The 17368-nt window shown below is 35.2% G+C and overlaps 1 protein-coding gene across 2 annotated transcripts; it reads left to right on the top strand.

Annotated features, from left to right (window-relative positions):
• The first annotated feature begins 482 nt into the window (after nucleotides 1-482).
• On the top strand, nucleotides 483-15981 carry LOC125878471 (uncharacterized). Of its 2 annotated transcripts, XM_049559730.1 has the most exons (18): nucleotides 483-728; nucleotides 873-1100; nucleotides 3478-3564; nucleotides 3846-3935; nucleotides 4028-4154; nucleotides 4250-4350; nucleotides 6246-6414; nucleotides 6651-6772; nucleotides 9678-9806; nucleotides 9880-9978; nucleotides 10067-10124; nucleotides 10209-10284; nucleotides 10361-10490; nucleotides 11287-11444; nucleotides 12510-12582; nucleotides 12850-13044; nucleotides 13401-13494; nucleotides 14993-15981. In XM_049559730.1, the coding sequence occupies exons 1-18, from the start codon at nucleotides 654-656 to the stop codon at nucleotides 15850-15852; spliced, it is 2871 nt and encodes a 956-aa protein (XP_049415687.1). In that variant the 5' UTR covers nucleotides 483-653; the 3' UTR covers nucleotides 15853-15981. The 2 variants fall into 2 exon arrangements, with proteins under 2 accessions (XP_049415687.1, XP_049415688.1); XM_049559731.1 differs by lacking the exons at nucleotides 483-728; nucleotides 873-1100; nucleotides 3478-3564 and having other exon boundaries at nucleotides 4017-4154.
• The last annotated feature ends 1387 nt before the right edge of the window (nucleotides 15982-17368 follow it).

Here is a 17368-nt window from a genome sequence, read left to right as displayed (position 1 = left end):
AAACCAGTCTTTGGAAAAGAATAAAAAAGGAAAGAGTGTCGTATGGAAGAAAATGGAGGGGGTACCTGCATTATGATTATTCTCATATCTGCAAGAAAACATTTACTTGCAATTACTCCTTTACTATGGATTGGTCTTTTACCAAATGACACCACAGGTATGAGTAATCTTGTTTAAGTATGTGTGTCAATACCTATTGGAAAGAATATGTGTAAACTAAGGTTTTTTTCTTAGGAGATTATTCGTTTTACTTTTCTGCATGCCAATCTGTTACTTGTTTCTTCTTGCTTTTTCTTTTCTTGATTGGGTTGGGAGAGGGGTTGCTATATTTTGATGTACCTCCCACTATTGACACTATATTGATAGTCATCAGACTAACATATATTCTGTTTGTTTACCATTAAGCAAGTATTTCTGAACTAAAGTCTTCCTAACTGTTTATAGTCTGTTAGCTTGCCATTGAGCCATTATTTCGGGACCGTGGTCTTCATAACTGTTTTTGGATCCTTTAACTGCCATTGTTCATGCTGGTTTAGCAAGATGATAGGACTCATATTTTTTTCCAAAATAACACTTTCTTAGTTGCTTTAGTCTCTCTTCTTGCAGATCTATATTCTTAGATAGAAATACATTTCTCAACCAGGATACAATCAATGGGATGGGGAAACATCTATAAGAGGCGTGTGAAAGTTTTTGCTGTAGCTCTTATCATTTACTTTGATTACAAGGTATGATTTATGTTGCGTAGCTGCTAGGTTACTAATGCTAATGTCATATCTGAAAGTTAAAAGATGAAAACCTGGCTTTTGTCATCTTATTTCCTTTTACTAAGTAGACTGAAGAACTTATGAACACTATTGTGTGATGTGAAGGCTTTACAGCAGCGAGAAAAATGGGCAAACAAGTTAAAGATAGCTTCTCTATGGGAGAAAGCTCATGAACGCAATGCTAAGCGTGTTCTTAATTTAATAGTAGAGCTAGAAGGTTTGTGGGTGAAACTTGGACAGTACCTATCCACACGTGCTGATGTACTGCCAGAGGCTTATACACGCCTTTTGAAGCAATTACAGGACTCTCTTCCTCCCCGCTCTTTAAAAGAGGTAACTTTGGTTAACTTTACCTAAGGATTTTCAACAATGGGTTGTTTGCAATAACAATCCTTTTGCTAGTGATTGCATTCTTTATTTTAGTCATTTGCTAGAACTGTTATCATCTAGAGAAAATACATTTTCAGGAACCATTTGTAATCTCTTGAAATTAATTATTTGTATCTTATGCATTCGACATGGAGGTGTTAGTTTTGTGGTTCTCTCAGCTTATTTGCATTGATGATTCAGAGAGCTTTAATTGGTGATTTGGATTTGACGAGTCAAAGTTATAGGTTTTCTTTCCTCCTTTTCAGGCATTCCTCCTTCATTCATTTGTTTTCTCCTTGCACTCTATTTGAGGGGTTCTTTTCTGTTGGGGTTTGGAAGAGGGGTGGGGTGATAGCGGGTCTCCAGTTTAATGATTTGTACATTGAGATTTGAGTTAGTTTTATGGATGTGCAGTTTCATGAAATGTTCTCATATGAGGAATATATGAATGATAACCTGAATATCTTCTTGTGGTTGATCCGTTGAGAATTGAGAAACATCATGAAGGTTCTCTTAAGATTCTTTTGCATAAAAAAAAGTGGTTTGCACATCCTAACTCATGTGTTCTGTTTGTTGTGTGTCTGAGAGGGTGCGATTGGTAGGAGATAGAGGAGAGACAACTGTAAAAGAGTGGAGGCTGTGTTTGATCATATTTAAAGTGATCTTTTGATTGGGCTTTTTATAACATGACCAAGAAGACCAAGTTAGCTATTAATCATCGAAGCAACTCAGGTTAAGTCGATGTGAAAAGATATGCTAATAACTCCCATGAATTCATTTACTTACGATTCATACTCTGGCGCATCTCTAATGTAAGTGGGAGAACCAAAGGTCTGCACAGGGAAATCTATTCTATGTTGCCTGGAATTTTGCATGGATAGTAAGTATTTTTTAGAAATAATTATCTTGTTTTAATATTTAGACATGATTCCTCCTCTTTTCAGTGATTAACATATTTTCACAGGATACTTTTCTATCCGAAAACCTCAATTTTGTGTTCAGGGTAGTTTCAAATATATACAATAAAGTAATTAGTTTACAACAAATATAGCCATGTTTTATTTACATAAAAAATAGCCAAAAATCATAGGAAATATACAATGACTATACAATATAGCTTGCCAAAACTTATAGAAAGTATACACTGACTATACAATATAGCTTACGTATACATAAGTTATACACTGACTATACATTATGATACACTCAAAAACTGAATATAGCTTAACTATACATGAAATATACACTGAGTATACATGAAGTATACACCTATTCAATATCGATCAACTCAAAATCACCTCTAAACAATCCCAAAATTTAGATATGAAATCCTCTCGATGTTTTGAGTTTTTTGATATATAATTCACTCGAAACAATTCACGTTTGCGGTACATCAAATTTTTATAAAGAAGAAGAAAAAACTGGAAGAAGAACAGGAAGAAGAAGAAGAACTGAAAGAATAAGAAGAAGAAGAACAACTGGAAGAAGAAACTGACGGCGACTATGAAGGTGGAGAAGAAATTGGCCATTTTTTTGGTAATCAAATTGACCGAATGGTCATTTGATGTAATTATCCCTTTGTTTTCCTATATGCCCTCTTCTTCAGAACCCCTCCTCCCTAGCCGAAACCTACTGAGAAAAACAATCTACTGCTCCATGTGGTTTTATAGCTCAACTTTGTAATCACTTACACACTTGTCATCCAGCGTCCACGTTTGATTGGAAGTGAAAGTTTAAGAGAAACCGAAAATGATTATGGGAGACGACAATTCGTCAATTACAAGAAGATGGCCTTCCTTTGCTCTGTGAAGGCAGAAATATGGAAAAGCTGTATGCCATAGTGGAGTGAAAAGCACCAGTTTATCATCTGCTTATCAGGGACAATTATCGCTCTTGAACTGTCCTTGCTAGACAGAACGATGTCAAAAGTAGCTCAGTAGAAAAAGATCTAGCTTGGTCCTAAGGGAACTCTTAGTGTGCAGTAAGCATTAGGGCTTTACATTTTAGTGGCCCCTTTTAAATCCCTTAAATATTTGTTTCTCTGCTTATCTCCTATATCATTCAGATTGTCATTTCTATGACATAATCTTGGGATGCCAAATTTGCTTTAGCAGGAAATTATCTATATTTCTTTGCTCTTAGAGTATTGTATATCTCTATATATTTTCTACTAAAATCATACAAGACATCTGCAGAAGTTGAACTCATGTTTATGCTGTGTGAATATTTAAACATTCACCAGACTGATAGAAAGAATATCTAATATTCATCAGATATATAAAAGGAATATCTAAAATTAATCAGATAAAATGTTACTAATTGAATGAATTGTATTTCCCAGGTATGCAAAACCATAGAAAAAGAGCTGGGGAAGACCATGGATGATCTATTCTTGGATTTTGACAAAGTTCCTCTGGCAACTGCCTCAGTAAGTGTCTGAACTAAAAAGCTAGGCACAGAGTGGAAACAAGGATTTCCAACTAGGCAGTTTAGCAGTAATTCAGCCACTGCTTTCCTACCTTGATAGTGATATATATAGTTATTTCTTTCAGTTATATTAGAAGTACCCATAGATGTGGGATATAATAGAGGAAGTTGGTGCAAGCTATAAAAAACAATGGTGGTCCTAACATTGGCTTTTTAGTTTTCCTTTGTTCATTACATGAGACTTAAATTATCCTAATTACTTTCAACATTACCTTTCCACAGATAGCTCAAGTTCATCGTGCAACTTTGAGTGATGGCCAGGAAGTTGTTGTCAAAGTTCAGCATGATGGCATAAAAGCAGTTATACTGGAGGTTGTTTATACTAGAGCCAAAGATGTTTTTTTGCTGTGTGAATATAGAGGTACTGAAAAGGAATAGTTTCATTTACGCAAGTTCTTTTTCAGGACCTGAAAAATGCCAAGTCAATAGTTGATTGGATAGCATGGGCAGAACCACAGTATAATTTCCACCCCATGATAGATGAATGGTGCAACGAATCACCTAAAGAACTAGATTTCAATCATGAGGCTGGTATTCTTCAAGTAGTCAAATTGATTTACTTAATGTTTCAACACTGCTTTCTTCTGTATCATGTTTGTTAAGCTTTTCTCTTCTGGTTTTGGCAGAGAACACCCGAAAGGTCTCAAGAAATCTCCATTGTAACAAAAGATGTGATGATAGTAAGCCTGCTAATCATGTGGATGTACTAATTCCGGAAGTCATTCAAGTATGTTCCTCTAGTATGTAGAAGTTATCTAAGCGACTATTCTGTGACTTTTTAGGAGCTGTAGTTTCTTGTAATTTTTCCTACTTGAATGCTTTATAGATTTGATGGTATTGATAAAACTACTAGGGAGCGGAACTCTATTCCCTTAAGTAGTAATATATAGCAACATGTAGAGAGTTGTTACTTCAAATCTATCCTAGAAGAAAGCATCTCTCTCTTAACAGTAAGAGGGACTTCACCAAGGTTCATATGGATGATTTAGGAGTGATTTTACCAACTTGTTTGGGAATGAGACGTAGTAGTTGTAAGGATCTTGCAAAGGTTCTTGGTGAGCTGTAGTGTTCATTGCATCCAGTGTTGCAAATAATAAGCGCTTTGTCACTTGAGGCGATGAAGTGAAGCAAAGTGAGGGTGTAGCGTTTCTTCAGTATGAGATTGAAGAAGCTACCACTTCAGTCAAATAAATGCAAAGCGATGAAGCCCTAAAGTGACCGTTTTTATTTATTTATTATTTTAAAAGTGTATTTGCAGAAGAAAAAGACAGGAACAGACATTTTTAGACAAAAGAAGTTCTTGCTGCTTTCTTCTTCTTCTTCCTTTTTTTGATAACCGAAACAACATACCCCTGACCTTAGTGGGACAATTAGACACTTGATCAGTGACCTAACAGCCGGAGGTTGTCTGTCTTTATTTTCTTTTTGGTTCTGCTGTTGTGTCTGCGTCTTCTTCAGTGCTGGCTGCAGCCATTGCTGGGTCTTTTATGAAGATTTCTAGTTTTTTTCCCAGTTTGTTAATAATAAAAAAATCAGTTTATTTGATACCATTTTATTAGTGTTTATGCAAATACTGTATAAAGTTTGTTTAAGAGTAAAAAAGTCAGTTTATTTAATTGCTCTTTTAATTATTCAGACAGTTTAATAGTACAAAATCAGTTTATTTAAATACTTTAATTGTTGGAAATTACACGGAAATTTTGTATCTTGAGGCATGTTAAGAACATTTCGTCGGACTAGGTGTATCCTTGGGATTCAACAAGCCTTCCTTTAACAGAGAGGGAGCAGGAACAACAACATTTAAATGACAAATCCATCTAGTCCGGGAAGGAAAATAAGTGAAAAGTTCATTAAAAATCTGTGGAAGAATGATCACGAGTAGAAGAATTAGGCGTGAGGAGGAATTTATTGAAGAGACCCCGCTCCTCCCTTCCATTCCACATTTATATTCTTATCAACTCAGTCACCTGCTTATACTATTTTGATCTTGACATGACATGTCTTCTGCAGTATATTTACTTTTACTTGTTTCAACCTTTAATTGAATATAAATCTTTAAATCCGTTATATTTACATTTGCATCTTGATTTTGTCGTTTAAGGCCATATGAGAATAGTTTCTGATTGCCTCTTATAATATTTCCCCAGTTGTTATATTTCCATGGCAGAATTGTTTCCAAAGATCCATCTTTTCGAAATGCATATAAATAGTTTCATAATTTTTCGGGCTTCCGTAAATATCTACTTTCTTTTCTTGGCTAGTGCCAGGCCGCTTTATTTATTAATATAATGGTTGCTTACCTTTTCACCCAAAAAGATGCTGAACTAGTTTATGGTATTTATTACGTATTAGTTTTTGGATTACTTCAGAAAGGTGTAGGCCAAGTTTTTGGCTTCAATCACTTGAATCTCTCATCCGTTACTTCTGTCCATGTAGTCTTCCTTTTTCCAGTAACATTCTTTTTCAATGATAAGGTAAGGTAGTTTTATTGATATAACGGTTTCAAGCTGGTACTTGCATAAACTACGAAAGTCTGGGAGCAGTCACCTTGCTTTATTACTTCATTCCGTGTTGCTTTTATCCGTCCATAACATGTTTATATTGGATTGCTTGAAATTTCAGTCTACCGAAAAGGTGCTCATACTTGAGTATATGGATGGTGTTCGTCTGAATGACTCTGAATCACTTCAAGCCTTGGGAGTAGATAAGCAAAAACTTGTCGAAGAAATTACACGTGCATATGCACACCAAATTTATGTTGATGGATTTTTTAATGGAGACCCTCATCCAGGTACACCTCCATTCATTTTTAGCTCACTATGGATGAGTCACTGTCTTCTCATTAATTATTTCAACATGTCTGATGTGTTTTTGTTGCTATGCTGCCTGTCCAGACTTCCTTCTTTTTTGGTCACTATGATTCTACGAAAGCTACAACATTTCTTCTTGCTAATTACGCTGAATACATGTTTCCAACTCTTAATATGTTTCACTCTGTTGAAAATTCTCTTGGGTTGTCAAAAATAGGAAATTTTCTGGTGAGCAAGGAACCACCTCATCGCCCAATTTTGTTGGATTTTGGACTCACAAAGCTACTTTCAAGCTCCTTGAAACAGGCTCTTGCGAAGATGTTTCTGGCAGCTGCCGAGGTTTGTCCAGTTCCTTTAACATCCAATGAGGACTGTATATACTTGTAATGATGTATTTAATGAATTTATCGTTCAGGCATGTCATCGAGGCTCTATCTGGCTAACTGCTGTCATACTTCATGACCAATTCATATTAGTTTATCTTTTTGCGAATTATTTAAAACATGGTCAAGAGAATTATTACCTAATAAAGTTTTGTCGAAGATACCAGGCACAGGGAAGAATAAGAATTGATACTCACACATACCAATGTAACATATTTTATGCATATCTAGATCATCATATTAGCAAGGATACCTTGAACATGAAACACACACATATAGGCCTATCCACTTGCACCACAAAAAAGACAATTTTGCATAGAGGAGAAGGCACATATTGGTTTTGAGATCATAGCTGAGACACAGACTCTAGAGTTGTGTGGGCCCTGATACAAGTATTCAAAAGTTCTGAAAATTAGGAGGCCCTTAAATAGAGGGACAGCAAATTCTGTATTCTTTGATTTGGTCAGTGAAATATTGCTTTACACTACTTATAGGACATACAAACTGCTCATAGGAGGCGGTAGGGCAAATGAAACAATCATGGTGTGATCCTGACTACACACTCTACCCTAGTAAACAAATGAAAGCCTGTAGATCAACTCTACATAGAATTTAACCTTAATTTTTTTTATCAATCCCCCAGTGTAATCTCTAAACTCATGTAGTGAAAATGAAACAACAGTGTCTTCTGCAGCTTCTAAATACTGTTAGAGTTCTGTTGTAAATGAACAACATGAATAAAAACGAGAAGCAATCTCCTTGCTTTCCTATCAGTTATCACATACTAAGATTGTGAGGACTTCTAGATTGTAAGGTTTTTTCTACTGTATCAGGTCGGTAGTGTTAAGCCTGAAGCTACAAGGACCACGTAAATGCGTGAATGCACAGGGAACCTATCCGCCAGTGTAATGTCTAAACTCGTGTAGTGAAAATGAAACAACAGTGTCTTCTGCAGCTACCAAATACTGTTAGAGTTCTGTTGTAAATGAACAACATGAATAAAAACGAGAAGCAATCTCCTTGCTCTCCTATCACATACTAAGATAGTGAGGACTTCTAGATTGTAAGATTTTTTCTACTGTATCAGGTCAGTATTGTTAAGTCTGAAGCGATAAGGACCACGTAAATGCGTGAATGCACAAGTAACCTTTGCCGTCCAAGTGGAAGATGAGAGGAACTTCTCAAATTCCTTCAAATTTGAAGAAAAGGTGTTCAAAAGGGAATTCCTCTAACATTGTGAACAACTTTTCAGTGGAAGACCTCAGATTAACTAATGGATGATATAATGATATTGACGGAAGTCAAAACGAGGGCAAGCTAATTCTCTGTCATTAAGGTTGAAACATAAATGAATATTGGAACAGCAAGAGGAGCTTTAGCTGAACAAGAAGGAAGCACATTGTAGCAATGGGAAGGAATATCTTCCAATCTAATGGCATTTTCAGGAATAAAGAAGATTGCAATTACCTTTTGGACCCTGTATTGAGATCTGGGCCCATGGCCCAACTCTTCAACTTGCATGATTCATGCAACAGATGAAAGATACTCCGAAATTAAGACAGCTGGTAATGGAAACATGGTATAGAAGGTTTCACTTGGGAGTCGTTTGGTTCACGGTCTAATTATGCAGGACTGTAATATATGATGGTTATGTGGATAATTTAAGAACAATTATGCGATAACTAATATGGAAATTACTATGCAGAGAACAATACAAATGTTAAGAATTAGCTTTAGTAGTCAGTATATATGTACACGTTTTTTTAGTTTAAAAAACTTCAAAGCACAGATTATAAATATCTCATACTTTATTACAATTTTCATCTCTTTTTTACGAAAATAAGGCACATTACGTGAGGTTATCTCTTTAAATCATTGTAGGTGCTCTTATCCATGTCTAGGAAACGTTTTCTTATTCCAAAGTTTATCCTGCATTGAATAATGCACAAAATTCCCATATAAGTTATGCAAGTTTTGTTTATATGGAACACAAAATTGGTATCCAAATGTTGTATTAATATTTTTTGAGAGTGATAACTTGAGTATTAAAGAAAAAGGCACTAGGATAGTGCCAAAACCATAAATACTAAGAGAAAGGACAGCAGATCCAACTATGAAATCCTAACAGTTACAGAGCACCAATCAGATCTACTAAGGATACTGCCTCATCTACAAAATATGGAGAGTTTTATTCCTAATGTAGACTTTTATGCTACAATTATTTTTCATATGGGGGAAACAAAGCGAGCCCTAACAGCAGTTAACTGGTTCAGAAGTATTATTCTGATATGCCAATGCAAGTACCTAACAACATTAACTCCTTAGTGTGACCACGTCATAGCGTCACAAGCACTATACTCGTGTATCAGCCTGTGTGTCAACAGTTAACCTTTAGTCTTTTACCAAGTGTGAACAGTCAACTTTTTAGTAATATTCAACATTCTAATTTCCAGCCGGGCCTCCTATTTCCTCTACCCTTGCTGATATTCTGGTATCAGAAAAAGGATAATTGCTTAAAACCTTTCTATCTGTGTCATAGTTTGATTTATATTGTACATAGTGCTAAAATCCAGCTAACAGATCTATGAGCCCCATTACTTAGCTGTATTTCTGTTCAATAATCTTCTCTCTTGCAGGACAAAGTTATTAGGATAAGGCATATATTATAACATCATTCAAGCTATATCTGTTTTCTCATCTCATTGTTATTCTCAGACTTAGCTGTAACATCTTGTCGAAGACCTGTTGGTCTCTCCTATTCCAATGACAAATTTATGTTTTTGTTTAATATAGTCAACAAAATGTTGTTATTGTTTCTCTACCAATTTACGATTTAAAAATTGAGATACCACTTCATGCAGGGGGACCATGTAGCACTTTTGGCTGCATTTGCAGAGATGGGACTCAAGTTTCGCCTTGACGTACCGGAACAGGCTATGGAGGTTACTTCTGTGTTCTTCCGTTCTTCCACGCCTGCAAATGAAGCTCTTGTAAGCTTTCTCTTTTTAGTTGGTTATATCTATCCAATTTCCCTAGTCTGACTTATCTCTCAATTTGATGTAGGAAAGTATGAAAATGTTATCTGAGCAAAGGTTAAAAAATATCAAGGTTATACAAGAAAAGATGAAACTCAATGAGAAGGAAGTGAAGCGCTTTAATCCTGTAAGCATATAACTTTTTTCAATCACTAGTGACTGAATTATTAACCGCTGACTTTAATGATTCTGAAGCAGCTAACAATTTTTTCCAGGTTGATGCTTTTCCTAGTGATATTGTTATATTCGGGAGGGTTCTTAATCTTCTTAGAGGTTTGTGATGAATGTTCTCTTTTATCTCCTCTTTGTATCATCTAAGTGCGAACAACTGACTCAGTGGTTGTCGGTGATTCTCAGGGCTTTCTGCAACGATGAATGTGCGCATAGTCTATATAGATATCATGCGACCTTTTGCTGAATCTGTTCTCCAATGGTTAGTTCTGTTTTGTGCTTATTTTACATATATCACTGGATGCATTGCTCATTAAGTATTTTGCCAACTTGTACAGCAACTTAAATAAAGGGCCAGCTTTGAATCCACGATGGATCTATGACACCCCAATTCATTCTGATGTTGAAGCTAAACTAAGGCAGCTTTTGGTTGAGCTTGGGAATGCTGAGAAAATACTTGGAATCCAGGTACGTAATTACTATGTCTTTGCAGTCTGATTATCCTGCCACCTTGCTCCCCTTCCCAATGGCTTTGTACACAACTCTTCCTTGCAGGGGCAGCCAACACTATTGGTGCTGTAGGATGCAATTTCTTGTCGCAGCAAAAGAGTAAATGGTATTTAGTCAAGATAAGTCTTTGATTGAACACTCAGTCAAAGAGAATAAAATTTAACATAGAGTATGTGGTACCTTTTCAATTTGGGGTTGGTGTATAAGTAAGATGTACCTTGAAAAAGAGAAAGCACAAAATAAATACAGAAGATGGAGCAATCAGTTACTGTGAATATCAACGGGACATCTTACAATTCTGAGAGATGAGATGAGTGAAAAGAGCACTGGAAATTTCTGTGTGAGCCATGTGGATGCTTCAGATAGAAAAGGACATAAGTTAGTCATTGCAGTTGTTGAATTGATCTGAGAGTTCTTTAAGTGAATAGGAATGGATACTTTTTTGTCAAACTCTGTAGTGCTATTAATCGGATATGTACTCTTAACTCTTATAGAAGTTTAGGTTCTTATTCAATGTTTCATTTGGGTTTCTGATATTATATTGGGAGTTGGGACTTATCAACTTAGAATAGGCAGTTGTTTTCCACATTTCTTTTAATGAAGTGATTTAATGATCCTAGCTGCATGGATTAGTCATACTGCTTCCAAATGTTCTAATATAGAAATGTCTCTCCAATTAAGTTGGTCTATGGATTTGGCGATTTGTTCCTGGGTCTCACTGATTCAAGCTTGCTCATTGTTTGCTGTTTTTAAGGTATGTGCCTACAAAGATGGAGAAGTGATCATTGATACTGCTGCTGGGGTACTTGGAAAATATGATCCCCGACCAGTCCAACCCGATAGCTTATTCTCTGTTTTTTCAGCAACAAAGGGAATCTGTGCTGGACTGGTGCACTGGCTGGTTGATAATGGGTATGTTATGCTAATAATTTCAATATCTTCTCTGGATGTACTGATTTTCTGTCCTCTGGATATGAAATACAGAAGTTTCTAAATCATTTAAACCAATGAAACAAAGAGTCTTCTATTTTCTCCAATAAGAAATAAATAAAGGCATATACTCCATCAATCTGCTATGGTACAAAATAAAAATAATGAAATTTTCTTGATACATAATACTATCTATTATTTAACTACTTTTTTCAGATGGTGGCCGATTAGTTTCGTTTTCTTCTGATGCTGTTAGTCAGGATGTAATGTTTCTACCAGTGATCTCTGTGCTTGTGTTCTCTATCATCTTGCCCCTTTGGCGTTGATAGAATTTTTTCCTGTAGTACTACATGGTTTTTTTGCAACATCTTAAGCTTTATTTAGGAATTTCTGAATCTTAAAATTATGTACCATCCACATGATTTATTCCTTGTTAACTGTTAAGCCGTTGTAAATTATTCATGTACTCCAGTCTTGGAGTAGTTGGTGTAGAAGAAATGCCCATACGGAAATAGCAACACCATTCTGCTCTATGCTCAATGTAATTATTTTTCTTTAATGAGATAGCATAAGAGAAATATTGGTCAGACCTAGAAAGATCTTGCAAGGATCATTAAATGTCTCGAAGCTCTTTTTACCTCTTTATTTTTTCACTTACCAAGAAAGTTAATTCTTTTTAAGGTTTGCCTACAATTGAGACATGTCATTATTTCTTCATACATGCACATCACTGGGAGTTTATTTATTGATATGCCCTTATATTATAAGCCAGGTTCTTGGTAAATCAAAATTTAGATGGTATGCACCTCACGTTGCTTGGTATGGAAATACCTTCACTTATACTTCCATTTAAAAATACTGATTCAGACTTTAAGAGCTTCAAGGTGGATATATCTTTGATTCATCTGATAATGCCTTTGATCTTTTCTATACATGTCTTGTAATTCTACTCTTTCATTTAATGTGGCTTGTTTGTGCTCTGGCTTTATTCATGATACAAAATTTTAGCTTTTGCAATTAACCACTGAGAACATTTTATCTTAACAGAAAGCTGAAGCTTGAGGACAATATTGCAAATATATGGCCTGAATTTGGATCAAATGGAAAAGACCAAATAAAGGTATATGAAGATCTGATATAAACCTCATTATAATTTTTTGTTTTACTACAATCTTGTTTCTGACCCCTCTTAGTGAGTGGATGATCAAAGAAGAAACATATGGTAAAGTTAACACTGTCAACTGTTAACTTATTTCTTTTTTCAGAAAATATTCAAATTTACTTGCAAAAAGCAACACCAAGAATTGAGAATACCAATTTCTTAGTCCTTGTGATTTATTGTTTACATTCCAACTAGGCCAGTTTGGGTGCATGTTAATTTTGGCAGGTTCATCATGTTCTTAACCATACCTCTGGCTTACATAGTGCCATGAGTGATATTAACCAAGAAGACCCTTTTTTGATGACCGATTGGGATGAATGTTTAAAGCGAATTGCCATGTCTGCTCCAGAAACTGCACCAGGTCATGAGCAGCTGTACCATTATTTGTCTTTTGGCTGGTTATGTGGAGGCATTATTGAGGTAATTTTGCATTTCATGTTTTCTGATAAAATTTTATGACTGCAGTGTTTTGCTCATTATTTGTGTCATGACCCCTAAGAATCAACTGACGTATTCAAAGCTTACATGTTATTGTAGTATGTTTAATTTAAATGTTGAACGGAAGTTTCCAACTATGCTCCATGTTTATGGTCACGGTAGGAGTATGGGGATTGGTTTGTTGCAGAAAGATCCTGACAGTAGCTCTTAGTGGCTCCTCTTTTGAATTTATAAATGAATTCTTGTAGTGGAGCATCTTTACAGAAACATATGTCTACAAGTATATTTTAAAATCTTGACATGCTTTGAGGCATTTATCTATTGTCATCTCAATACAGAGAGCATCAGGAAGAAGATTTCAAGAACTCCTAGAAGAAGTTTTTGTTCGCCCTTTAAAGATTGATGGCGAGCTCTATGTTGGAATTCCTCCAGGTATGATCAGTGTCTACTTTTTAGCATCTCCTTATTCCTGCTGCTGCTTTTTGCTGTCAATTGAGTCTTTTTTGTTTATTCAATCTCTTTAGCTATGTGCTAATTGACATTTTAGAAAGAAATATGTCATAGTTTCTGGGCTCCTCGGCAGTTGATAACTACTCTAAGTCTCTAACCACACGGGATGTACTATTTCCCTTAGTTAATACTTCTGAACAATGAAAGTTTCGACTGCTTTTATCCATGTTCTACATTATCACAGCTACCATATCAAATTCTAAGGACTAAAATAATTGTCCATGTTTATATGCTGCAGTTGAAGTATTGATGGTATTAACATGCTGGACTTATGGGTACTTTATGGTGCACATTAACTGGCCAGTAACCACACAAATTTGGAGTGGCAGCTTATTTTTTAATGAGGAAATAAGCTGCCCCTCAAGACTTGAGTTGGTTACTGATCAGTTACGCACCTTCAACTGCACATAAGTCCAGCATATGAATCTGATCATTAAATTTTCAAAATTTCCAACCCCATCCTGCTTCCGACAAAGCAGTTAAAATAACATTGAATATGAAAGAACTTAGATGTATGACATTAGTCTTGCATTCCTTCAATTTCTTCACCTTGTTTGTCTGCACATGGTACCAGAACTGTGAGAAACCACTCTCTGTGTGCATTGACCTGCGACCTTCAGGAGCAGGAAATTTTATTGCCGCAGATCTCCAGGCAACTGTCACATCTGCCTGAGTCTTCCTTGTTTTCCTTGAGTGATGCACATCAATCAGCACCACCACGAGTAAGCTAATGAATTCTCCTTAACCATAGCACTCATCTTTGTGTAAACAAACAGAGCAAAGGTCTTAGACACACTCCTAATAATCATTATTAGCATGATCGCATATTAGACTTAGATTTTGGTTCTCCCTCCGTCTTGTCATCTATAGTTAGTTTCTTTCAATCCCAAGTTTCTCTGTCAATAGAGTAGTTCCATTTTCTGGATGAGGTGATTAACAATTTTTTAATGTTGTAAGATTAAAGCCTCTGTATGCAAGTTGTGTATAAATAGTAGAAAGCCTACACTCATCTACAGATAACTCACATCCATCTATATTAATAAGAATATCACGGGTACACCAAAAATTGACTAGCAACGTGCACCAGATCATAACTTGAACTATACTGTGAAGTGAGAAAAGAAGAGATGATGGGAATGAGTTTCTTGATTATTCCCTTCAAGCGTGTTGAGGTTTAAATAGTGTTTGCAAGTAAAAGTTACAAGGAAAAGAAAGTAATCCTCAAAAAAATAAAATGTTTTTCCTATTTCTAATTTCACAGTTATGGATTCTAAACCTTTCCCATATTTACAAGGAATAAGGTCTCTCCGTATTAATAATCTCCTAATTCTTACATGTATAAAATTTGTTTTTTTACCCCCTCAAAGGCTCACCAGTTCCTTTACCACGTAAGAGCCAAACCTAAAATTCCCTATTGCAGGTGTGGAATCTCGACTTGCAACACTTACAATAGATATGAGTGATCTCACCAAGTTGTCAAATGTCGGCAACCGTTCAAATCTTCCAACCACCTTCCAGCCGCAGCAGATGGCTCAACTTGCAACTACTTTACCTGCAATATTTAACTCACTCTATGCTCGCCGTGCTATTATACCTGCTGCGAATGGCCATTGCTCAGCTCGTGCCCTGGCCCGCTATTATGCTGCACTTGCTGAGGGTGGGAAAGTTCCTCCACCACATCATTCTTCCATGCCAACCTTAGGAAGCCACCCGCACATTCCGAAGTTCCCTTCTCAGCAGACTGTAAAGAAGCAAAAATCTCGAAAGAGAACTGGTTTAGATGATCATGGTCCTGGACAGACTCAAAGTAGCAATTCATCCACTCAGATTAGTTCTGGACATGATGACAAAGGTAATGTTTACATCCAGATTCCCAGCGACAATAGATGCAGTATTGATGATACGTCAAGTGATAACCTGAATATCAAACTCTTCCATAACCCAAAACTTCATGATGCTTTCATGGGAGTTGGAGAATATGAAAACTTGACCTATCCCAATGGGATGTTTGGGCTTGGATTCAAAAGGAGTTACTCAACAAATGAGGAACTTATTGGCTTCGGGCATTCAGGTATTGGTGGATCCACTGGTCTTTGCAACATTGAGCATAAGTTTGCAATGGCAGTAACTCTCAATAAGATGTCATTTGGAACTGTGACCGCGAAAATAATACACTTGATATGTTCTGAGCTTAACATTCCAGTGCCACAAGAAATCTCCAGACTTGTTGAGACTGGATCTACTAGTCAGTTGGAAATAGGTAAACCACTGATTAACTGACAAATTTTACTCAATTTTTGTCGTTGCAAGTGTATGTATAATGACGAGATCATTCAGACAAAAGAAATCATGTACTTGACAATACAAGTTGAAAGTTATAATATTTACCATAGTAGGGAAATTTTACCTGCTTTATAAGTGTTTATGAATCCAGGATCAACCATTGTACTTGACAATACAAGTTAAGTTATAATATTTACCTTAGTAGGGAAGTTTTACATACTTTATTAGTGTTTATGAATTCATGATCAAACACATGACAATAATTCAAATCCCTTGTTTTAAGTTAGATATGGATGTGTGTATAATTTCCAGCTTTCAACTATATGACATCCTCTTAATCCAAATTGAATTAGTAGGGAAATTGATAAACATTTTTAACAATAAAAATGACATTCAAATTCGTGTTACAAGATTTAATGTTGAATTTCAAGATAGTAACATTTTAAACCTATTTGAGAGTACTGTTGTTGAATCACAAGGTTTTTTTTGTGACCCCTAATCAAATATGATAAAAATGTTCAACAGTCATTTTAGATGCTAGAGAGCAAAAACATACTTGTTTGTATTATTGTAAGATATAAATGTTCATTTTAACAATTCACAATTTCTAAACATTTTGGGAAGCAGACTGCAAAACACCACTGAGACCTCTTGATTAAAAATGAAGAAGTACTTAAGAATGCTTTGTTAAGTTCCTCTTTTGTTTGTCACGAATGCTATGAAATTATTTTTGTTTGGAAAATCTCAAATAACTAGGTATTTAGTAATACAAAAATCTCAAAAAACGTCGTACTTCAAGTTTATCAATTATAATTTGCTACTAGTAATACATAACACACTATCAAATATAGTGCATAACTAATGCATCATAAAATATTAGTAACATACAAAGTTGATGCATGAATTATCCAAACGACTATGTTGGTGTAGTACTTATTCTCGCTCTATCTATATATCTTTACTTGTTCATGTTTGATTTGACGTACCCTTAAGAAATAATAAATAGAATGAATGATAATTTTATTATATTACCGCTATTAATTACTTTCTCTGTTTCAATTTATGTGATACATCTCGTTTTTCGAGAGTCAAACAATTTAAGTTTGACCATGAACTTGCTCATGGAATCTTCAAATTTCTTAAATGAAATTTATATATTTATAAACTACGTAAAAAAAAATATAATCACAAGAATTGACAATTCAAAATATTTAAAAAATATATGAAAAATTTACGATAAAAAATATATTTATTTGAATCTCGAAATCCAAAATATATCACATAAATTAATATCTAAATACCAGAAAATAAATAATAAAGTTAAAATAAATATAAAATAGAGTATAACAACTCTTAATCTTTTAAAATGTTTAATAACAATTATACTGAACAAATAAAGATGAACGGAGAATTTAGAATGAGTAGCTAAAGTGAAAGAACGTTACATTGCCAACATGGCAAAAACATAGAAAATGGATAACAAAAGGCTAAGAAGGCGACACGACAAGACAAA

Source organism: Solanum stenotomum, chromosome 10, assembly GCF_019186545.1.
Source record: "Solanum stenotomum isolate F172 chromosome 10, ASM1918654v1, whole genome shotgun sequence".
NCBI classification, from domain to species: Eukaryota; Viridiplantae; Streptophyta; class Magnoliopsida; order Solanales; family Solanaceae; genus Solanum; species Solanum stenotomum.
This window is presented reverse-complemented; position numbering and strand designations above follow the sequence as displayed.

Excerpts from the sequence above, each read along its gene's own strand:
- LOC125878471 (XM_049559730.1), top strand. The coding sequence starts at position 654 with ATGGGATGGGGAAACATCTATAAGAGGCGTGTGAAAGTTTTTGCTGTA. Across the intron at positions 1,101-3,477 it reads CTCCCCGCTCTTTAAAAGAG|GTATGCAAAACCATAGAAAA; the intron begins GTAACTTTGGTT and ends TGTATTTCCCAG. Across the intron at positions 9,807-9,879 it reads CGCCTGCAAATGAAGCTCTT|GAAAGTATGAAAATGTTATC; the intron begins GTAAGCTTTCTC and ends AATTTGATGTAG.